Raw genomic sequence first — 24,566 nt, 5'->3', positions numbered from 1 at the left:
CTGTCCTAATCTTTGAGACACCTGTGGGGTCTTCACCTTGTATCTCTAAGTTGTATAGTTGATGGAAACTGAAAACCCTTGATCGATTTACTGACAACCTACTCTGTGCCAGGTCCCTGCCCTCTGGGGGAACTAATAGTCTTCCTGGTCACCTTGAGGCTCTAAGATCTTGAGGGAGAGAAGGAGTCTGATTTGCTCCCTGCTGTCTCCCCAGTTTCTAGAACAAAGCCTAGTGCACAGTAGGGGCTCACAAATATTTTTAATAAAACAATGGGAGCCAAAGAAGGAAGGAGCAGAAAGGAGAAAAGCTAAGAAGCATCAGAAGAGTGGATCTCCTGAATTCTGCTTCACCGGAATTTCCTGGCAAGGGTCCACAGCTGAGCATCCCCTGTGACACACTTCCTTATGCCTGGCCAGCGCCCAGAGGACAGTCCTAAACTCAGGACAACTCTCTACTCACACCAGTTTCTCCACCATCTGGCTGGATGGAAAAACCAATCAAGACCAAGTTTCTGCTCCCAGGAGAGAGATTAGTGATCCCACAGAAACTCAGAGAGACCTGAGTCCAAATTCTCATTTCCCAACTTGTGAGTTTTCACTTCTCTGGAGAAGCCCTTGAGTTTTCTGCAATCTTTATTCCCGTGTACAAAGGGGAGGGCTGCATATTCCTCAAGGGAACTTCTGTGAGGTTGAATGTGATAATGTGAATATGGATGAGGCATGAAGCTTCCACCTTTGTGGGGTTCTTTGTTCCCTGAAACATTCAAGTTCACCTGTCATCCTAGACTCAGTTCAGATCAGGCCTTAGCCTCCACGGCCCTAAGAGAAAAAAGGATTACAGTGACATCTGTAGCTTTGGAATTCCAAAGGCTGAGGTGTTTAGGAAAGTTTAGGAAGATTTCCTTGGAAACCATTTATTCCCCAAACTCCCTAAAAAAGGGAGAGGAGTATACACTTGGATGCACATGGGACTCTGGACAGTACCTCCCTGGGGCAAAGCTCTGGAGAGGTGTTAGGGAGCAGGACCCCACTTTTAGTTTTGGATTCTGCAGATGTCTCATTGCCCTGTGGAGTCCAGCTGTCTGGGTTCAAATCCAGCTCCCTTTCTTAATGGCCATGTGACCTTACACAGGAGACTTAAGCTTTTGGACCTCAGTTTCTACATCTTTGATGGGGGGGATAATAATAGATCTTACCTTATAGAGCTGTTGGTGGGAGTAGATGAAGCACACCTTGTAAAGCTGAGAATGGTACCTGAGAAAGGCTCAATATGTTGTTTAAAAAAAAAAACCCAAGCAAGCCAAGGGAGATGGCAGGCTTTGTGGAGATGTCCCCAGTGCCGCTGTGGCGTTGTAGTGTACTAGCTGGAGAGGGCACACATGGTGGGCGGTCTGGCCAGCATGGGAAGGACAGAGAGTGTCTTTCCAGTGTTCCTGGAGTGTCGTGGTCCCTGGCCCCTTAGTGGGACTGGGAGTTTAGGAGGAGGGGAGGGAGAGGGTGAGACAGCAGTTCTGCAAGGCTGCGTCTGGCTGGGGTGCAGGTACCGCAGTGAAGGATGTGCGGACCAGGTGAGGTGTATCCCATCCCAGGAGTCAGCCAGCTTGGAGGCTGACACTGAGCTGGGGGTTCCATCTCAGTGGTTGTCAGTAGAGCACATGGACAGATGAAAATAAAGACATGGCCATGCCTCTCCACTGATGGCACAGGGATATTTGCACACCCCCCTGGAACTTGGAATCTTTTCCAAGAGGAAAGGAGTGAGGAAGTCTGAAATCTGACTTGGTTTAAGCTGAAATCTATGAGAAAAATAAAAATCATTAAAATGATTGAGCTTAGCTGGAAGTGACAATATTAAATGTTCTGCTTCAGAGGGTTTGGGGGGGCTCAAGACAGAAATTAAGTTCAGTGGGAGAACACATACTTCATTCTTGAGAAGATGTTGGGGAACCATAGTCACTAAATTTTCAAAGGGCTTGGCACGTGGTAAATGCTCCATAAATGGGAAATAAATACATAAATAATAATTTAAACGATCTACATCTGCCCACAGCAATGGCCAGCCTTTCCAACTGATGGAAGGGATGGAAGCTGAGAATCAGCCCAGGTTCAGTTCTCTCCCTCCTTCCTCCTAACTAGTTCCCTTATTGGGCAACACATCCTCCTGGCCGAGCCTTGAGAGCAGAGCACAGAAAAGGCAGTGGACTCTGGGTGCATGCCATCCCATAAATACTTCCAGAGGGAAGAGAGATTTATGGTATTATAAATGCCAGCAGCGGGCCCCGTTTGTGTTAATAGCCTTATTAGTTACATTGCTGTAAAATCCAGATCTCCACACTGTTTAACAGCTACAGTTCTGCTCAGCAGCATTAATTCAATAAATCGAGGCCCCTTGACATAAATCTTAAAGCCCCTGGAACATGATTAGGAAGTCCCTCCTGATGGGTTAGAGATGGACGGATGGAGTAAGGCCAACGAGCTTCCAGCGGGAACAGTGAATCTCACGATGCAGCTGTCTCCACAGGCTGTCACTGTGGGTCATTTCCCATCTAGAATCTCAATGGGCTCGATCTTGACCTTGAATGTGGAGGGTCTGACAGGGATTGCTCGTGATTCAGGAGAGGTGAACTCACACCCCCCATTAGCCCTTATGGTGCCTTTGTGCAAATTAGAGAAAGCCTCCCCCCGCCCCCGCCAGTGGCTGCTGCCTCATAGTACATGGTTTGGTGGGAGAATGGCATCTTTGTGCTGATAAGAAAAAGACCAGAGGAACTGCAGGGTGAATTTCAGTCCCCACCTGTGCCCTCAGCTCGGAACCCTTGTGCACCAAAGAGCCCATAGAACCAAACATGGCAGCCTGAGTGAACTTGTAAAATTCAACCACAACAAAAGAAGTAAGAGCCTATAATTGAAAGACCTAGAAATTAGAAAGTTAAAGACAAACAGAGTGAAACAATGTATTGTTAGGCATATATGTGTGTAAAAACTAAAGAAAAAAAACCAACGGAATGTTTGATCCAACATTTAGGATCATAGTTACCTTTAAGAGAAAGGCAGGAGATGGGATGGGAGGAGCACATGGGTAGATGAAATTATTGCTAACATTTTGGTTCTTGGTTTGGGCCATGAGTTCATGGTGTTCATTGTATTATTTAAAAAATAATAAATAAAACAAAATGGTTATCATTAGCTAATAATTAATCTGATTCTGTGTACCTGGAAAGGGGAGACAGACACAAGAAAGCAACTAGAGAGACTAGGTATGATATCCTGTTTCCCTCTCTCCCTACCTTACTCCTAATAACAATCCATACATACTAACCCCTGTACTAGGCACCTTACATCCATCATCCTATTTAGTCTTCATAACCACTCTATGTGCTAGCAGAGTACTGGGGTTGAACCCCGACTCCACCACTTAGAAGCTGTGTGATCCTGGGCAAGTTACTTAATTACATTCTGCTTCAGTTTCCTTATCTGTGAAATGTGCGTGTGTGTTTAAACTGAACTGCAAAGGTCAAAACAAAACAAAACAAAATTAGAGTGAGTTTTGGCCATAAAAATAGGCAAAAAAGAATACGTGGGTAGCTAATAGTAGCTACTTCATAAGCTACAAGGATAAAGTGAGATAGTGCATTTGGACCTGTGCTTGGCACATAGTAAGTATTCAATAAATGTTAGCTATCAGAAAGTCATTTTGCCCATTTTACAGGTAAGGATAGTAAATGATGTTTGAAAAGTTAAGTGACTTGCCCAAGACTGCACAATTGGCACCAAATGGCCATCCCTTTCCTCCCTTTCTATCTAGTCCATTCTGTTTCCTCTCTTTCTATCTCATACACGAACTGCCTGATTATTGAATGTGAGCCAAGAAATGTGCTAGGTTCTGAGGGGCAGAAATGAAAGGATAATGTGTATAATCCTCACACGTAAGGATCGTATAGTCTTTGAGGAATGGGTGTTGATAGGGGTCTGGAGGGTACTTCTGAGGGTGTGGGATCCCCAAAAGGTAGTGGAGGAGTGGCAAGTCCCAGAGGCACAGGCTGCCTTGAACTCCTCACCGTCAGATCCCCCTCCGGTTGGGGCAAATCTGTCCCTGCTTCACCTCATGACTAAGCTGCAGACCTGGGAGATGAATGGGGTTCCAAAGGCCCATGGGGAAAGAAGAACTCTGGTATCTCCTGCCCTATGTGCATGGTTTACAGGCATAAGAGTAGAGACCTGGTTTCTCAGGTGTTTCAGGTTGTACTGAGAGCTTGCCAAGGTTGCCTCCAACTCAACACATCCCAAATGGTAGCCTTTACCACTGGTTTCTTTAGTGAACAGCACCCTAATCCTCCAAGGTGGCCCCAAAGAAAACCAACAAACCCTTCATGCAGGGAGAGGGGTGGCTGGACGTTGTAGCCACCGTTTGCTGAGATTCACCTTCCCTTAAAGGATCTCTCCCCAAATAGCGCTGTCAGCCCCTGTAATAAACAATGATATACGGTCAGTGTAGCAGAGTGGTGAGGAGTCAAACATAACTGGTTTCCTCGGTTGGCCTGACCACTCTCTAGCTGTGTGACTTTATTTTTTTTTTAATTTATTTATTTTATTTATTTACTTTTGGCTGTGATGGGTCTTCGTTGTTGCAGGTGGGCTTTCTCTAGTTGCAGCGAGCGGGGGCTACTCTTCATTGCAGAGCGCATGCTTCTCACTGTGGTGACTTCTCATTGTGATGGCTTCTCCTGTTGCGGAGCGCGGGCTCTAGGTGCACGGGCTTCAGTAGTTGTGGCACGCAGGCTCTAGAGCGCAGGCTCAGTAGTTGTGGCGCACAGGCTTAGTTGCTCTGTGGCATGTGGGATCTTCCCGGACCAGGGCTCGAACCCGTGTCCCCTGCATTGGCAGGCAGATTCTTAACTACTGTGTCACCAGGGAAGTCCTAGCTGTGTGACTTTACAATAGTCATTTCACGTCTCTGGGTCTCAGTTTCCTCATCTGTAAAATGGAGATAACAAAAGAACTTAGTCATGGTGTTGCTGAGAATGAGTGAGTCAGTAGGTGTAAGGCTAAATCGTGACTCCTAAAGATGCTCATACCCTAATCCCCAGAACCTGTGATTGTAACTTTATATGGCAGAAGGGACTCTGCAGATGTGATTAAGTTAGGGATCTTGAGATGGGGAGATTGTTTTGGAATATCCAGGTAAATGCTAAATGTAGTCACAAATGTCCTTAAAAAGGGGAGACGGGGCTTCCCTGGTGGCGCAGTGGTTGAGAGTCTGCCTGCCAATGCAGGGGACGCGGGTTCGGGCCCTGGTCTGGGAGGATCCCACATGCTGCGGAGCGACTGGGCCCGTGGGCCACAGCTGCTGAGCCTGCGCGTCTGGAGCCTGTGCTCCGCAGCGAGGGGCCGCGATGGTGAGAGGCCCGCGCACCGCGATGAGGAGTGGCCCCCACTTGCCGCAGCTGGGGAAGGCCCTCGCACGGAAGTGAAGACCCAACACAGCCATAAATAAATAAATAAATAAATAAAATTTAAAATAAATAAATAAATAAAGTAAAAAAAAAAAAAAGGGGAGACGAAGGGAGATCTGACTACAGAGGAGGAAGTAGAGGGTGTGATGATGGAAGAAAGAGATTGGAGTGATGTGATGAAAGAGCCGTGCTCCAAGGATTACAGGTGGCCTCCAGAAGCTATCAGAGGCAAGAAAAAGGATTCTCCCCTAGAGCCTCCAGAAGGAACCAGCCCTGCTGCCACCTTGACTGTAGCCCAGTGAGACTGAGAGTGGACTTCTGGCCTCCAGAACTTTAAGAGAATAAGTTTGTGTTAAGCCAAAGATTTTGGGATAATTTGTCACAGCAGCCCTAGGAAACTCATACAGGTGGTTGGTACGCTTCCAAGCATGTATTTAACATGCAATAGATGACCTTGTGTTTACTGTAATTTTTAAAAAAGATATGGGCACCCATGGTTCCTTTCATAAAAACATCCAGATTCTCCACAGAGCCAATGGTTGGGTAAATAAGAGGGAGGGGAGGAGAGAAAGAGCTTGGTAATGAGGTCTAGTCACCTCTTGCCATGTGGAAATTCACCCTTCCCTGGCAACCTGGGGAGATGGCTTGGTTTTATTAAGGGAAGTGGTGCTTAGAGTGTCTCTATCTTGATTGATTGTATTATTAACATATTTAATGAGCACCTACCATGTGCCTGGCCCTGGAGAGATAGTGCTGAGCAAGACATAGTTTAGTCCTTTACCTCCTGGTGCTAATGTGTATATGCATGGGAGAGGTGGAAGGGATTAAACAAACAACTCTAAGACAATGAAATAGATGCCGTGATAGAAGGAGTCAGAAGGTGCTGTGGGAACTAAGGGGAGGGACATTTTATCAATTATCCGTGCATCATTCCAAAATACAGTGGCTTAAAACAAATATTTTATTGCTCACAATTCTCTGGGTTAGGGATTCAGGCAGGGCTCCGTAGGATGGCTCGTTGCTCTTCCACATGGTGTTGGCTGGGGCAGGAGGAGCCAAGATGGCCTCAGTCACATGTCTGGCACCTCCTGGGGATGGTTTGACTATCCCGGGACTTGTTCAGATGGTGGGGCCACTTTCTTCTCATGGTGTTGGTTCTCACATAGTGTAGGACCTTGCTTCTCCTCCATGGGGTGCTTCTCTCTCCTGGACTTCTTTACCCAGGGGCTGTGCTCCCCCTGAGTGAAAGCAGAAGAGGCTTTGTAGTCTCTTAAGGTCTGGGATCTGACACGCTAGAAAGTCACTTCTGATACATTCTATTGGTTAAAGCTAGTCAACCTCCAGCCTGATTCAAGAGTGAGGAAACAGCATCCACCTCGTGATGAGGAGGGCAGAGTGGGTGCAGACAGGGAGAGGGGATTGTGGATGCCATCTTTGTAGATCATCTGCCACAGTCAACTCATCCTATCTTAAGGTATGGTGGTCAGGGAAGGCTTCCTGGAATAGGCAACATCTATTTCAGTTTAAGTAGGAATAGGCTAGAGATTATGGAATATTGAACACAGAAGAACAGCGTGTGTGGAGACTCAGAGGCAAAAGGGAACATGGAACTTTCAGAGACTTCAAGGAAGTTCAGCAAGGACAGGAGTGTGGGGACTGGTAAGATATGAGGCTGGGGAGGTGGGCAGGGGCAGCTAGTGAAGGGCCTTGTAGACGTAGAGCTTTATCCCAAGGACAATGAGGTGCAATTGGAGGAGCTTGAATCTGGGGTTAACAGGACCTGATTGAAGTTTTAAGAAGATTCCTCTTGTTGCTGTAGGGGAATAGATTGCAACAAGCAGAATAGATGTTCTGAGATCAGTTAGAAGGCTGTAGAGTTGCCCACGCAAGAGATGGAGGTGGTCATAGTGGAGATGGAGGGAAATGAGTGGATGGGAAGATTTTTAGGAGGTTGGTATCATGGTGGGATAGGGCCAAGGCATCCATCCAGTGCCCCTGAACTTGAACTAAAAGGAGTTACCTTCTTCCTCACAACCTGGTCCAGTCAGTCTCCAGGTGCGCTAAAACTTCCTTCTTCCTTCTATCCCTTTCTGTGGCAACCACCCACCCTCCTCACCCCATGGCTGGGAGGTTTCAATAATCAACTAGTCTCCCGGTCTTCTGGGTCTCCCCCTCCGGTCCATCTTGCACGCTGTCACTAGAATAAGTATTCTAAAACATAGCTTTACATCGTATGAGCTCTCTTTGGAAAACCACAGAACCAGTCATCACAGGAGAAAATGAAAAGTCTCTCATATGGCAGTCAGTTCGGGTATTCCTCGGTGTGGTCTTCTAAAAGGTATCCCCTGATGTAGTCCAATAGGATCCCACCTGCCAGATAGAAAAATATTGCCAGTGGTTGGGGAGTTCTTGGATGACAGCAGTAACGGTGACAATCATGCAGTGTGGCACTATCTAGCAAAGTTAATTAAATTGGCCTTTTGAGTTGGTGAGGTAGACGTGGAGATGCGCTTCCCAGATCCCCCCTTCAGGGGAGGGTTTGCCGCTCTGCTGTGGGGAGTGTGGACAGCAGGGGGCTTCCAGCTGCCAGCTGCCCAGAGCTCCCTCACCCAGCCAAGGCTGCGCCTTCCGGCGCGGTCAGGTCAGCATCCCGGCTGGATGAGACGGCTGGAAAGGCTTGGCTGTCTGGGCTCAGCCATTCTCTGCTTGCTTGGCTGGCCCCGCTGGACCTGCACTGCAGTTTAGACTTTTTGTCTGCCCAGTTCTCCTTCCTTCCCCTTGCCTTCAACATTTTGGGGGCAACTTTATTCAAATATAATTCACCCATTTAAAGTGTATAATTAGGATTGAGTATATTCACAGGGTTGTGAATCACAGTCAATTTTAGAACATTTTCATCACCCCCAAAAGAAACCCCGCACTCAGTGTCATTCACTCCTCATTTCCCCCAGAACTTCCAGCCCCAAGCAAGCACTAATATATTTTTCATCTCTAAAGACTTGCTCGTTCTGGACATTTCAGATGAATGGCATCATACAATACGTGGTCTTTTGTGTCTGGCTTATTTTACTTAGCATAATGTTTTCATTGTTCATCCGTTCTGTAGCATGCATCAGTAGTTCATTCCTTTTTATTGTCAAATATTATTCTACTGTATGGATATGCCACATTTTATCCATCCATTCATTAGGTGATGGACATTTGAGTTGTTTCCACTTTTTTTTGGCTATTATGAATAATGCTGCTATGAACATTCACGTGCAAGTTTTCGTGTGGACATATGTTCCTAGTAAACATTTTTCAACCCAAACTCCATCTCAGCGTCTGTTCCAGAGAATCCAACCTGTGACATCTGGCAGTCTCTCCTTTAGGAATTTATACTCCAGATAGACTTGTAAAATACAAAATGACATGTGTACAGCGTGATTTATAATAGCATTATTTGTATTGGCGAAATGTTGGAAACAATAGGATTAAGAGATTAGCTCACAGTGATCAGAGAGGTTAAGTGACCGGGTAAGTAGCACAGTGAGTGTTGGACCTAAGATGTGAACTTAGGTTTGTGAGTCCATAGCACATTCTCTTTCTGCTCCCCTCCCTCCCAGCTGGATTCTATAGGGCTTTGTACACACAGCTCACAAACTGGCTGCCCTCAGTCTAGAAATAGCCCATACATGTGTTTAGTTTGGACTGTACAAGTGTGCAGTGTTTAAAACTCTGGAGATTTCACATGCAAATGCAGATTAAGAGTTTCTTTTTTAAAAATGAAAGGGCGCAATCTGCCAGCACTTGACAGGTCCATCTACAGCCAGGCTGGCTGATGCCAAGAAGTGGCTGTGTCTTTTCTGTGGGGCTCTCAGTTCCTGCCGCTCCCTTCTCTGCACCTCTAGCCCACTTCACTCATTTCTGGTCCCTGCCTGGCTTCTCTACACATCTGCACTTGAGACCTTTGCAGTTTCAGTGTTTCACTGTTTTGGGTATGTGCCATTCTGAGGGGCCGTCTTTAGCTGGTGATGTAGGCTTCATGCTAGGGAAGCCCAGCTCCTAAAATTTCCCTTTGCTGATTTTCTTTCTTTGTTGGGAGAGGGAGAGTAGGGGAGGGTGAGGGAAAGGGTGTCTGTTAGGGCTGCCATAATAAAATACCATACATTTGGTGGCTTAAACAACAAAAATTTTTTTTCCTCACAGTTCTGGAGGCTGGAAAGTCTAGGATCAAGGTTCTGGCAAGGTTTAGTTCTTGATGAGAGCTCTCTTCTTGGTTTGCAGACAGCTGCCATCTTGCAGTGTCTCTTCCCCTTCTTATAGGGGCATCAGCCCTATTGGATTAGGACTCAACCCTTATGACCTCCTTCAACCTTTATCACCTTCTTACAGCCACGAATACAGTCATGCTGGCAATTAGGGCTTCATGGTGTGAATTTTGGTGGAACATAAACATTCAGTCCATAATAGATGGATTGCTTTTTTTTTTGGTTCCTATAGTAAACCAATGTCTAGTTCTAAGTGATTCCTACAGTCCAGCTAATTCCTTGCCTATGGATTCTGTAAGACACCTTGATATCCTTCCTTATAACAAACCCCCTTTGTGCTTAAGCTAGCTTTAGTGGGTTCCTGTTACGTGTCACCAAGGGTGACAACAAGAACTATGAATGACGGTGCTCATGCACAGCGGTTATGAGCATGAATCTAGGAGGCTGCAGGCTTCTGCCACTCAGTTGTTCCCTAGCCACAGGCAAGTGGCTTAGACTCCAGGAGCCTCAGGTGCCTTGTCTGTGAAGTGCGGATGAAGTAGTACCTAGTAGGGTGAGTCATTGTGAGGATTTAAAGACATGATGTATGTAAAGTCTTAGCAGAGTGCCTAGTGCATAGTAAGTACTTAATAGATAATTGATTTTATAATCATGATCATTACTATTGTTATCATTAGTGCTCAGTAGACCAGCTCAGCCGGATAATTTCTAAGATTTCTTCCAATTCTGATGTTCTCATCCCTGAGTTTTAACCTAGTCTCAGAATGGGGTTTTTGGGGTGTCTACCATACTCCTGACATTGTATTTAACGCTTTGTGCAAAGGTGTTTTCTCCTGGGTAGAGGGGTCCAGACCTTTCATCAGTTCTTAAAAGGGGCTGTGACACCCGTCCCTTTTAAACAGTTATGAATCATTCCTCTAGAATATAAGGATTCCATATATTTTAGGGTGATCCTGAAGAAGTAGAAGTTGACCCTCCTGAGGATTAGGTCAGTGCTAAGACAGATTTCACTTCAAAACCTTCACGCAACTTCCAGAAAAGCTCAGCAATCTAAGGCTCACGATCAACTTTATCAAAGCAGTTTAGCAGGGATGTAGCTATCTCCCAGCAGCGTGCAGCCCCACAGGGAAATAAAAATTTGGTGGGAGGGACTTCTCTGGTGGCGCAGTGGATAGGACTCCGTGCTCCCAATGCAGGGGGCCGGGGTTTGATCCCTGGTGAGGGAACTAGATCCCACATGCGTGCCGCAGCCAGGAGTTCTCATGCCACAACTGGGGAGCCTGAAAGCCACAACTAAGGAGCCCGCCTGCTGCAACTAAGACCTGGTGCAACCAAATAAATAAATAAATATTTTTAAAAGATATTAAATAATTTAAAAAAAATTTGGTGGGAGCAGCAAGGATGCAGGTGTCCTTGGGACAGGTCAGCTTGATATGTGAAAGAGCCCTGTGATGTGAGTGAGTGAGTGACGTGGCTTGAACATTCCAGACTAAAGTCACAGGCTTAACTCATTGTCAAGGTTCATGTGGGAGATGATAGGCTTTTGCTGCAGTGACCCTGGAAATTATGGACAAGGCGTGTCATGGTCCAGAGTTACCTTTTAAACATAGAGTTGAGATCAGGTTACACCACTCCACAAAAACCTTTGGTGGCTGTCTCTTATTTAAAGTCATATTTCTCAAACTGGGGCAGCTGTAGCCTTGAAGATGGGTGACAGTGAACCAGGGGAGACAGAAAGCCACAGGTTAAACAGGAAGAACTTCCTGGAACTAGTACCTTTGGAGGGGAGAATTGATTAAACATTGAAACAAATAATTAATATACACTAAGACATGACTTTTTGGGGAAATTTTGTAGTTGAGGTCATAGTTCAGCACTTCAGAATGGACATACTCAATTTGTTGTTCTCTGCTGTGTACAGACACTTTGGTGAAAAAATTGGAGATGCTCACCTTGAGTGAAGCCTTCATACTTCATGGCATAGCATGAAAAGCTCTTCACCGTTTGGCCCAAATCTCATGACGCAAGATGCCCTCAAGCAGCCATAGGCTGACAGGCTGCTAGCTGAGCTGCAGGGTAAAAGAGAACATCATTCTCCAGTGGTTTCAATAAAAGTCCCAGGGTTGATGTCCCTTTGACCTTAATTAGGTCATGTGCACATCCCCAAACAAACGATTGTGATTCTCATAGGCCATGTGTGGATCTGGTGGGTGGGTTTAGCTCTCTCTGAACCTCAAGGGCTGAGAAGGGAGGAGGAGGGGTTCCTTAAAGAAAATCAGGGTACTGTTATCAGAAGAGGGTGTGGGTGCTGGGGAGGCCAAACAACAAAAGAGGCCACACCCCGTTTACTGTGTGAGGCCTGCTGGATCCCAGAGCCCACACTTTCTTTATCTACACTCTCCATGTCCCTTTTTCTTTTTTAATGTTTATTTATTTATTTTCTTATTAGTCATCCATTTTATACACATCAGTGTATACATGTCAATCCCCATCTCCCAATTCATCACAGCCCCCCCACACCCTCCCGCCGCTTTACCCCCTTGGTGTCCATACGTTTGTTCTCTACATCTGTGTCTCTATTTCTGCCCTGCAAACCGGTTCATCTGTACCATTTTCTAGGTTCCACACATATGCGTTAATATACGATCTTTGTTTTTCTCTTTCTGACTTACTTCACTCTGTATGACAGTCTCTAGATGCATCCACGTCTCTACAAATGACCCAATTTCATTCCTTTTTATGGCTGAGTAATACTCCATTGTATATATGTACCACATCTTCTTTATCCATTCGTCTGTCGATGGGCATTTAGGTTGCTTCCATGACCTGGCTATTGTAAATAGTGCTGCAATGAACATTGGGGTGCATGTGTCTTTTTGAATTATGGTTTTCTCTTTTATGGACATAGGAGCTGAGGTCAGAGAAGGGCAGGGTCTTCCTGGAAGTCACATGTCACGCTAGCGGCAGAGGTGGGTTTGGGACTCGGGTGTCGGAGGAGCTAATTTGCTTGGCAAGCATGGGGAATGGTCATGTGCCTGCCTTTGTAATTTCATTTATTACCTGTTAGACATTAAGAATAACAGGAAGATATAAACAGCAATGAAAACTGATTGGATGGCTAAGGCCGGGAAGCAGCCTTAAATAAAAGAGTTGGGGTTGCTAATATGCCTTTGCAGGTGGGTGTTAGGGTGTCTGCTTGGTGAGCGGATGAGGAGCCCCTGGAAAATGTGTGCGTCTGGCACAGTACAACCTCTTCTGCAGATGGAGCCCTCCCAAGTGGTGGCTGTTTTCCGTGCCCACGCCTCCTACCCTTGCAGTACTCCTGGAGGTGAGGTGTGTCTCCTCTCTCTCGTGCTTGCCACTTCCCTGTCCTTCTTCCCCCTCTTTAGCTCGGAATCTCTTGCCATCTTTCCATCACCCACTACCCCAGCTTGTTGTAATTGCCTCCCCTCTGTCACTCCCCATCATTGCCTGATGATTTAATGGCCTACTCACTATCAACACTTGGATGTCTAATGAGCAATTCAAATTCACCATGTCCGAAACCGAGCCCCTGAGCTCCTCCTCCCACAACGTAATCCATCTCAGCTAATGGTAACTCCACCTTTCAGTGGCTCAGAACAGAAGCCCTGACTCCTTTTTCTCTCATACCCCATCAGTAAATCCTATAGGTTCCATCTAGATACAGTGGAATACTACACAGCAACAAAAAAAGAACAAGCTACAAATACATGCAACAACGTGGATGAATCTCAGAGACATAATGATGAGTGAAAGAAACCAGATATAAAAGAGACCCATGTGTAGGAAGTTCAAGAACATCTAAAACCTATAGAATTCAAAATACAAAAACATCTATAAGAATAAAAGAACATCTAAATCAAAATGGCTACCTTTGCATGGGCATTGACTTAGAAGGTACACAAGGAAAACTTCTGGAATGCTGCAAATATTATATAAGGAGCTCTGCATGGTTGTTAAATGGGTGAAGACAAATGTAAAACTTCATTGGGCTGTACAGTGAAGGTTTTTTTATTTTACTCTATGTTATGCTTCAGTAATAAGTTAAGAATGGTTATGTATCCAGAATCTAGGCTTAGCCCTTAAATCATCCTGTGTGATCTTCCAGGTCTCTTTTTCTTGCGGCAGTGACTTGAAGAAGGATTCTTCTCCTTCCTTCATCCTCCACATTCAAACTGAAAGTAAGACTTCTAAGCTCTACTGTCAGAAGCATCTAGAATTTTTTCCCTTTGCTGCATCTTCACTTCTCCTCCTTAGTGCAGGTCATTGTCACCTGTCACCTGGACAATGAAATAGCTTTGTTCTTTTTGATGTCTGTATAGTATTCCATCACCTACTGCAAGTCTTGACCTGAATAGTGGTCCCCAAATATATGTCCATGTCCTAATCCCTGGAGTCTTATCTTAGTCAGCGCAGGCTGCCATAACAAAATACTGTAGCCTGGTGGCTTAAACAACAGACATTTATTTCTCATAGTTCTTGAGGCTAGAAAGTCCAAGATCAAAGTGCTAACAACATAGGTTTCATTCTGAGGTGTCTTCTCTTGGCTTGTAGGCGGGTGCTATCTTGCTGTGTGCTTACATGACGTCTCTCTTGTGTTCACTCACAGAGTGAGTGAGCTCTCTGGTGTCTTTTCTTATAAGGGCACGATCCCATCATGAGGGCTCTACCCTCATCTAATCCTAGTGAACCCCCCAAGGCCCCGTCTCCAAATACCATCACATTGGGAAGTGAGTTCAACATACGAATTTTGGGGAGATACCAACCGTCAGTCTATAATAAACCTGTAAATGTTACCTTATTGGAAAAAAGATCTTGCAGATATGATTAAGAGTCTTGCAATGAGAACATCATCCTGAATTATCCTGTGGGCCCTAAATGCCATCATGTATGTTCTTTTAAGAGGGATCTGGAGGAAGATTTTACACACAGACAGACACACACAGAGGAGAAGGCACATGTAAAGATGAAGCAGAAAGAGAGACAGCTACATGCCAAGGAATGCTGGCGGCCACCAGAAGCTGGAAGAGCCAAGGAACAGATTTTCCTTTAGAGCCTGTGCAGGGAGCCTGGTCCTACTGACACACTGATTTTAGACCTCTGGCCTCCAGAACTGTGAGAGAATAAAGTTCTGTTGTTTTAAGGCACCCAGTTGGTGGTAATTTGTTACAATAGCCCTGAGAAACCAATACACTATACTGTGATTTATGTGACCATCCCCCTGTTGGTGGACATTTAGGTTACTGCCAAATTTCTCATTTCAAACAATGTTGCAGTAAGCACTCTTGTACATTGTCTTTTTATAGTATAGCTGCACATTTTTTTTCTATTTGAGAAACTCCTGGAAATGGAATTATTGGGAATTAATGGGAATAGCAGTTAAAATTTTGATAAGTGGAGGGGGCTGGGCTGTTTTTTAGAAAGTTGTTCCTGTGCTGTGCATGTCACAGGCGTATTAGTATTACTCTTGTTTATCTCTTTTACAGATTAGGAAACTGAGGCTCAAAGAGGTTAAATCACTTGCTCAAAGTTATGCATTTGGGAAATCGCTACGTTAGGATATAAATCCTGTCTCTCTGACTTTTTATTTAAGATAATGAATGTAAATCATTTAGTACCCTACTTTGTGCTGAGTCAATGTTGACTAAATATTATTATTATCACACTTTTTGGGTTTTTTTCAAGGCATGTTATGAGAGTAGTATCACGTATGATGAAATCATTAGATATTTATTGAATATCTGCTGTGGGCTACACATAGGTTTGATGCTGAGTGTACAGCCCATGAATGAGTCGGATATGGTCCCTGCCCTCCTGGAGCTCATATTCCATCAAAGGAGACAGCTTTTGGTTTGATAATTCCAAATGTGATGAGCGCTATGGGGGAGAAGTGCCAAAGTGAGGGGGCATTTGGAAGGTAGGTAACTTTGTGGCCCCTTGTGCCTAGTAGATGAAGCAAGTCTGGCTCTTCCCACTAGCATCCTTCAAACATCCACATTAAGTAGATCAGTCCTGAGAAATGATGATTTGTCAGTATCAGGCCTTGGGGGCCTTTACTGAGGTCTAAATCAAATTCAGAAGCTGAAGAGCCAGGCCTGAGTTTAGTGCGGATTTTACAGGTCAGTGAGGCTGAACAGCAGCTCCCCGGCTGGTGATAAATGTGTTGGGATCTCTCTCTGGCTCTGCCAAGGCCACTGTCAACTCGGTATCTTCATTTCCCGAGAGTGTTATGGAGAGGCTGGAAATAGTCATCAGGCTGGAACCCTCCACCAGAGGTCTTTAGGAGGACTTTCTGGGGGGCTGCGCATCCGCTCCTGGCTCAGGTCCTGGGTGACCTGGGGCATCCCCTATGCTGGCAAGTGGCTGAGATAGGAGGAGATGACAGTAAGCTCCTAAGAGATAGGAGGAGATGACAGTAAGCTCCTAAGAGTAGGGACCACGAATTACCATCCTCCTATCCCTGAGACAAGAACTGTGCCCGGCACAAATAAATATCTGTTGAATGACCAAGTTAGCAAAGGAAAGGTGCCTTGCATAAAAAGCAGAGACCAAGTGACCATCCATAATATTCTTGCCATCCCTCGTTCTTTTGGGATGATTTCTGGCATTGCCCATTTAGTATCATTCCCTGTCTCCCTACCTCAGGCTCAAATGCAGATTGTGCCAATCTGTGGATGAAGAACCAGAGAAGAGATGGTGGGATTTTGTCCTGAAAAGACCTAGATGGACTTGTCAGAGAGGAGAGAGAACAGAGTTCTATGAGAGAGAGGCTTTGTGAGGCACACATGGTAGGGGGGGTTTGAAGGTTTTGGGGGAGAGCTGGGAGTGAGGAACATGTGATGAGGAACGCGGGAGAGCTGGCATGTAAGAGAAAGGGGTTCTTTAAAGAAGTGTGTCTGTGGATCATGAATTTGATCCCTCTTTAATGCTGCCCAAGAGATGCAAAAAGACCAGACTGAGTTGGTCTGGGCTTTTGGTTGCTGGGCTGAGTTTCTTTAAATTCTACAGTGCTCCAGACTTGGCCACGTGGGAACCTGAGTTTGATTAGGGTTACATGTGGACTCTCAAATCAGTTCTGGCTTCTAATAACTCCTGGCCTTCACCATCCTGAGATCCCCTGTAATTGTTGGTGGTCTCGACCCTTTGGCATAGCAATACCACTAGCTAACCAATAGCAAGAGCCTACCAAGTGCCAGGCACTGTCTAGGCTTAATGTTCACGACCATATTTTAAGGTAGATATTTTTATTATTTCCATTTTACAGATGAAGAAACTAATGAAAGAGAGGTTAAACAGCTTGCCCAGGGTCACAGATAGTTGATGGTAGAAGTGGGGTGTGCACCAAAGTCATGTGATTCTAGAACCAGAGTTCTCAACCCCTCTTGTAAGCAGCTCTCGATTCTCACAGTGCTGCAGGAGCTGAGTATTGTGTTGTGAAGTGAGAAGACAAATTCCCTGTTCCTTCCTTGGAAGCTGAGCTTTCACGTCACTCTGTCTGAGAGCCCCCTTTCTCGCAGGGCACACACACTCACACACATATAGCCCATCATCTAGGTTTGCTGTGCTCTGTCTGTTACCTGTTACCTGAACCTCCTGCTTCCCTCCGCCCTGCAGGCTTTGCTGTCGAGCCTTCCCTGTGCCAGTCACCTTTTCCTTTTATGGTGACGTTTCTCTCGGAACTGGAGCCATCCCTCCCTAAAACCCAGCTTCCGTTACCTGCTCCTCCATGTCCATTTCTCTTTCAGATGATGTTTGAATGTGTATAAGTCCCAGTTAGGGATGGGATTCAAGTTTTTTTTCCCCTCGGCTTTGTATTTCGGTTGGATGTAAATAAATAATGGGGGTAAGAGTATTACTCATCTCCACAGGGGGAAGTCTGCAAATCCCAGCTCTGACCCTGCTGGGTTTCCCCATGAGATTTTAAATAAACTGTATGTCACACTGCAAACAGCCTACAAGTGCAGTTATTAACAGTGCATGTGATTTTGTAAACAACAACTAGGATCAATGGTGGATGTTTGGGGGAGAAATGTAGGCTCCACAAATGGAAGCTGTGGCAGACACTTGTGTATCATACCCAGTACCTAAACCCCCTTCTTCCTTGAGAGCGGAACATTTAAAAAAAATAGGCAGTGGTATACCCAGTCCTAGGCTATGAGTTATGACGAGCTGAAGCCAACTACGACAATCCTGTTCCTTACTCTGCCAGCTTCCCTTGAAGGCAGAAGTGACACAAGTGAGACCTATGGGACCTAAACAGAAGTCTGCTGTGAGTGCTTCTGGGAACAAGGGTGTCTCCCAATAAAAGGGAAAACATGCAGCCGGCACCATCTCTCCTCCCCTTTTCTGCTTGGAAAGAGGATGTGGTGTCTGCAGAAGCCGTGGCCACCTTGAAACCATGCGGTGAGAAGCAGGGGGCTAAACATAGATGTGCTAAAATGGCCAGTGGCCTCACGTCCCTGATGACGGAACTAACAAGAGCCACTTACTTCTGGACATCTTAAGAGAGAAAAACAAACTTCCTTTTATTATTTTTTCTTTGTGTAAGCCTCTGTTCATTAGGTTTTCTGTTACTTGCAGCCAAATGCATTCTGAGTTGCCATAGAAGTGAATTCTTTTTCTTCCTTGTTGACAACTAATAAAATGCTCATTTTAGAAAAAAAATTTAAAAACATACAAGCAAAAAAATCCATAAATAATCACTGTTGACATCCTTTTGAAACTCTTCTATGACTAAAAAATCTTCAGTTAACATTTATTGAGTGTTTATGATAGGATCACGTGAAGTCTCTTACTTTCTGTATTTTACTCTCACAGGAGCCCACGAGGTACGTATCATTACTATTTGGAAAAAATACACTTGCTCCTTCTAAATTTCCCTCTCCCTATTAAAGTTAACCATTGTTACTGACTTGTTCTTATGATTCCAGGTTGTTTTCCCTATGTGATTACATACACATTCAGAAGGGTTTGTACTTTGCATAACAATTAGATCATACTAGGCATATAGTCCTTGAACTTTGCTTTTTGCCTTTAATAATTTATCTCAGAGATTTCCCTGTGTCAGTTCAAACAGATCGATCTCAAAATTCTCAGCAGCCGTGTAGTAAGTCAGGCAGCTCTTCCTAAGAGTCAGAACAGTTCAAAGGCAGAGCGGGCTGCTCAAGTGCTAATGATCTTCCTGTTTCTGAAGGAACCACTTAGAACAAGGTAACCCCTCAGAGAGGGAGATCAGCATCAGGTGGTAGGTTGTACTGTGGTGGCCTTTAAGGAGCACACTTACCTTGAGATCTTATGATTCTCTGGCTTGGCAAGAAGGTTCTAGCAACAATCTGGATTTAGTGGCAAAGGACAGAGGTTTTTAATTTTTCAGGATATTGTAGAATAATGGTTAAAAGCACAACTTACTAGGTATGTGACCTTAAATAAGTCACTTCACCTCTGTGAGCCTCGCTTAGTGCATAAGCAAAATAGGGCATCAGTTACACCTGGTTCAGTGGTTCTCAACCTTGGCTGCATATTAGAATCACCTGGGAGGTTTTTTATCCGCACCCAGTGAATGGACCAGCTGGAAAAAAAAATCTTTGGGGATGGAGCCCCGGCATCTGTAACTAGAAAAGAAGACTTTTCTAGATGACTCTAGTGCACAGGCTTGAGAATCATTGACCCAGCCAAGTCGTGTGCATCAGCTAGAGGTCACACTTAATTTCACAAAAACCCTCTAAGATAAGTAGTGTCCATGTCACAAAGGAGCAAACTAAGGCTTGGAGAGGTGAACTGACTTGGCTCAAGAGGTGAAGCCAGGATTCCCACCCATCTGTGAATCTTTAATTCATTATACTAATTATTGCCAATTATTGGAATCACCTGGGGGAGCATTTACATATCCTGATGCTCAGGCCATATCCTAGACCAGTGACGGGAGACCCAGGCATGAATAGTGTCTAAAGTGATTTTAATGTGTGACAATCTCTGGTATAGACACAGTGGATGAAGTCCCTGTCATAGATGGGGTTCAGTGAATGAATCTATTAGTATTGCTTGTTTTTTTGAGAGGAAATATAGAAATTGTAGTTGATCGTGCGAGCTTTGGAATCAAGCGGGTCTGGCTGGGGTCATCCTGAGATTACTCTGACTTTCTGGCTGCAAGGTCTGCACAGGTGTTGCTCTCTGAGCCTCAGCTTCACTGTCTAGAAAGTGGAGATAAAACTGTATGCCTCAAAACATGATTATAGCACTTAGACAAGAGAGTATTTGAAGTGCACTGTGCACAGGGTCAGGCAAACAGTGGGCCCTAAAATGCTTTTGACCGTAATTACTATAATTAATCACAAGACTCCAGAGTTCAGTGGGAATCCTGGTTTTACCTTTCAAGCCAAGTCAGTTCATTTCTCCAAGCCTCAGTTTTCTCATCTGTGACATGGACACTACTTATCTTAGATGCTTCTTGTGAAATGTAATATGTATAAAACTGCACAGTACATATGTTCTTAGCCACTGACAAGTGGAATGATTATACACACCCTGGAGAGGTTCAGGCATTTCTCCTGGTTTCTCCATCAAATACATCTAGTTTTATTTATTTATTTATTTATTTATTATCTGTACACAAATGTTTATAGCCACTTTATTCATAATAGCCCCAAACTGGAAACAACCCAGATGTCCTTCATGAGGTGGAGTTAAATTACGGCACAAACTATTGGTAGGAACAAACTGTTGACGTTATAATCTTGTCTTTCTTATTAAGGTCTTTAATCCATGGAGATTTCTCCTTTGTAAGTAGAGTAATAAAGATGGTAAGCTTTATTTTTCCTAGCGAGTTAGTGTTCCCAGTACCACCTACTGAAAAATCCACCACTTCCCCCATGTTTGAGGCACCATCTTAATCATACGTCAAGTTCCATTAGATACAATTCTAGGCTTTCTATTTTGTTCCATTGGTCCATCTGCATGTTCTTATACCCGCTCTTTAGGTTTTGTATTATCAGTTTTGCAAATACATCTAGTTTCAAAGTTGAGATCACAGTCTGGCATGTGATTATTTGGCCTGTATAATGTTTATAGAAAAAATACTTTATTTTTAGAGCAGTCTTAGGTTCACAACAAACTTGAGTGGAAAGTACAGGGGGTTCCCACACACGCCCTGCCCCAGCCCATGCACAGCCTCCCTCATGGTCAGCATCTCACACTAGAGGGTACATTTGTTACAGTGGATAGGTCTACGTCACTGTCACCCAAAGGCCATAGTTTACTTTAGGGTTCACTCTGACTGTTGTATATTCTGTGGGTCTTGACAAATGTATAATGACATATGTCTACCATTACAGTATCATACTGAATAGTTTCTCTGCCCTAAAAATCCTCTGTGCTCTGCCTATTTGTCCCCCCCTCACCCAAACCCCTGACGCCACTGATCTTTTCACTGTGTGTTTAAATATATTTAAAATTTGTTGCCATTTCTGTAAAAACAGGAGCTTGCACATAAATATCTGGATGCCCAGTTTCTCTTGAAATATGGAGAGATCAGGCAATAATAGTGCCAAAATCCACAGGGCATACTTTCTAAAGCTCAGTAGTAGCATTTAGACGAGTCAGTCCTCAGTCAGACGCAATGCCGCTTTCCATAAAAGAAGAAACACTTTATAACACCCTCTTTACTATCCAGAAATGAAACTCACAGATAATAGAATCTATATATATACACCTAGCTTCAAAAAATCAATATAATGTCCTAATAGCATTATAACAGAGAATAAAGTGAATGTAGTCTATAATAAGACAGTATATATTTCAACATGTAAATGTTTGCATATGACTCTACAATAAAACATAATGATATAGTCAGATAATTGCTTCCATATATAATCACTGTGACTGCTGCAGCTACAGAGGCAAACTTGTACAGATGTGTTGTGTCACCTACAAAAAATGCCATGCACAGCGCTGCCGTCAGTGACCTGGTTTTCTGAAATGGTGCACAACTTTCGGTAACGTTCTGAACAAAGCAAAGAACAATCTTTGCTCAATTTATCCAGTAGTAATATTCCTTTAAAATTCAATGTATACCTAAACCATGCAGAAAATATTTTTTTTTGTTTCTATGTACAAAGAACTTAGAGTTAGGCTCAGTTGGTTATGATAAATTTACTTTTCACGGATGTTAAGTGTCTGGCAGGGCATTGATGTGAATGCATTGCACACTTCCAGACCTAGTGATGATCTAATCTCCTCCCAACATTTTCAGATCTCCCCCTAGGGGGCAGCACCACCACCATTGAGAACCTATGCTTCAGGACAAGGGGTGCCCTTGGGCACCAGACCTTACATTTCCCCTGTCAAGTGCTTGAAGTAAGAGATTTGCTTGTTTGTTTGCTTGTTTTTGTTTTTAATGGCGAAAAAGTATTTCTATGGATGGGAAGAACTTCTTTTGTCCTCATGGAGTCAGTCGAGGGAGCAAGGATTTATTATCCCAAGCAAGGAAAGCCATAAAAATAAAAGATCTGTCAAAAAGAACAACTATTTACTTGACAAATATTTGATCATGATAGCAGCAATGGCTGTCTTTATTTTTTAATTTTTATTGAGATGTAATTGGCATACAATATTGTGTAAGTTTAAGGTGTCTGATGTGTTGATTTGATACATTTATAGTGTCCCCATGACCCTGCTCCACCTTACTGTTTTTCAATAGCATTTCTTGCCTTCTAAAATACTAGATAATATACTCATTTATTAGGATTATTGTGTGTCTCGTTCCTAGTATGTAAGTAACTCAGGGACAGGATTCTCTCACTGCTTTGTTCATTGATATGCCCACATGCCTAGAATGGTGCCTGGCACATGGTAGATGCTCCGTAAATATTTATGGGATGAATGAGTAAACTTCATGTAATTCTCATATCCTCCTCCCAGTGAAGCTATTGTTATTCCCATTGTACAGCTGAGAAAAATGAGGTTCAGACATATAAAGACATATCCACCTGGAAAATGTCTTCTCAGGCTCCAGGGCTCAATTCAAAAGCCACCTCCTCCTGGAAGGCTTCCCTGGCCTGCGATTGCATTCCTATAAGCACTTCCATAGTTCTTTCTACTTGCCTTTGTTATTACAGCATTTCATCGCATAACATTATATTATAGGTTGTTTTCAGTCAATGACTCACTCGTTTTACTTATTCTTTTGTCAACTTTATATTGAACGCTTGTTTTGTGCCAGGCAATGTTCTATAACAGTGTTTCTCAAGAGTGTTTTTGGGGAATTACCTGCTTCAGAGTCAACAGGAGCCCTTGCTAAAGTGCAGAGTTCCAGGTTCCACATATGAACTACCAGGTTAGACTGTCTGAGACTAGGACCCAGGGATCTGCATAATAAAGGTGAAGACTTGCTCTTGTACAGGTGCAGAGTCAACTAAGGACATGGCCTCTGTCCTTAGGGCATTAACAGTCTGGTGGACTGTCTGCCTTTCTCATTAACCCAGAACTATTCAAGGTCCGTCATTCATTCAGGACCTAGGCCACGGCCTTGTATGAAGCGGTGGAATTTGTGGAATGAATATATAAATTCACTCATTCAAAAATGTTTATTGAGTATCCTCTGTGTTCTGGGTACTATTGTAGACACAGGATGCAGCAGTAAACCAACAGACAGCATCCCTGTCCTCATGAAGCTCACAAAATGAACAAGTAACTAAGTAAGGCAGCTCTGATTCGCTTTGTTGCACAGGTCTGAGCCTCTGCTCTGCCCTCAAGTCCTACGTGGCCTGCCTCCTGATGATGGCCCCAGCTCCCTCCCATAATATGCATCCCTCATTCCCTCTGCTCCAGCCACACAGGTCCCCTTTCAGTCCCTCTCACTCCCATGCTCCCTCCTGCCACAGGGCCTTTACATATGCAATCCCCTCTACCTGAAATGGCTTTCCCTCCCTTTTTCCTGTGGGTGTTGACTATTATATATGCTAGCTCAGTCGTCGCCTCCTCAGAGAAGCCTTCCCTGCCTCCTTTCTCTGTCATTTCTTTATATCACAGGCCCTCTGAGCACCAGCATCACTGCTTCATGTTACATGTTACACATGTTACAGCCACAGTCGTACATCTGCATGACTGATTAATGTCTGCATCCCCTGCTAAACTGAGCTCCATGAGGTCAGAGGCTGAGTTTGTTTTGTCAGTGACTTTATTCCCAGCACCTTTCTCAGGGCATGGCATAGTAAATATGTGATAAATGAAAAAATGAGTGGTAGAAACCCTGACACTTGGCTTCTCTGTGCCTACAGCACCCACGTATATGTGCATGTGACAAAATTAAACCATTGGAAGAGTGATCGAAGGTTGTAGAAGACAAAGGGTCTGACCTTTCCCCTCTTCCCAAGGCTGAGGACACAATGTCAAGGTACCCTATAGTAACATGCAGTATGAATGGTAAAGGGCCCAGCCTTGGGATGTGAGTGACCTAAATTCCAATCTGTTTTCTGTACTTGTTAGCTGTGTGGTATTGGGCAAGTCATTTCTGCCCATGAGCCTCAGGATCCTCATCTGAAAAATGGGTGGATGTACCTACTTCACAGGGTCATTAGGAGGATTAATACGTGGTACTGTTTATGGAGCACTAACCGTGTGCTCAGTTCACCCTTAAAATAACCCTATGAAGAAGGCACTATTAATAATATCATCACCGAGCTCTACCCACCACCAGTCCCTTCCATCAGGAAACTTACACAAGCCTCTTAGATAGCCTCATCCACCAGAGGGCAGACAGCAGAAGCAAGAAGAACTACAATCCTGCAGCCTGTGGAATGAAAACCACATTCACAGAAAGACAGACAACATGAAAAGGCAGAGGGCC

The 24,566-nt window shown here is 44.3% G+C and overlaps 1 protein-coding gene across 5 annotated transcripts in view; it reads left to right on the top strand.

Moving 5' to 3' along the window:
- Positions 1 to 24,566, top strand: part of SUDS3 (SDS3 homolog, SIN3A corepressor complex component) — a 307,067-nt gene that overhangs the window by 247,791 nt on the left and 34,710 nt on the right. The window contains exon 15 of one of the 5 annotated variants that reach the window (XM_036823069.1): positions 17,934 to 17,958. The exons of the other annotated variants lie outside the window; for them this stretch is intronic. Within the exon in view, the coding sequence (XP_036678964.1) occupies positions 17,934 to 17,943 (10 nt within the window). The 3' untranslated portion in view covers positions 17,944 to 17,958. Of the gene's footprint in view, positions 1 to 17,933; positions 17,959 to 24,566 lie in introns of those variants that run through there. 5 annotated transcript variants of the gene reach the window in all.

This window comes from Balaenoptera musculus, chromosome 14 (genome assembly GCF_009873245.2).
Source record: "Balaenoptera musculus isolate JJ_BM4_2016_0621 chromosome 14, mBalMus1.pri.v3, whole genome shotgun sequence".
Lineage (NCBI taxonomy): Eukaryota > Metazoa > Chordata > Mammalia > Artiodactyla > Balaenopteridae > Balaenoptera > Balaenoptera musculus.
This window is presented reverse-complemented; position numbering and strand designations above follow the sequence as displayed.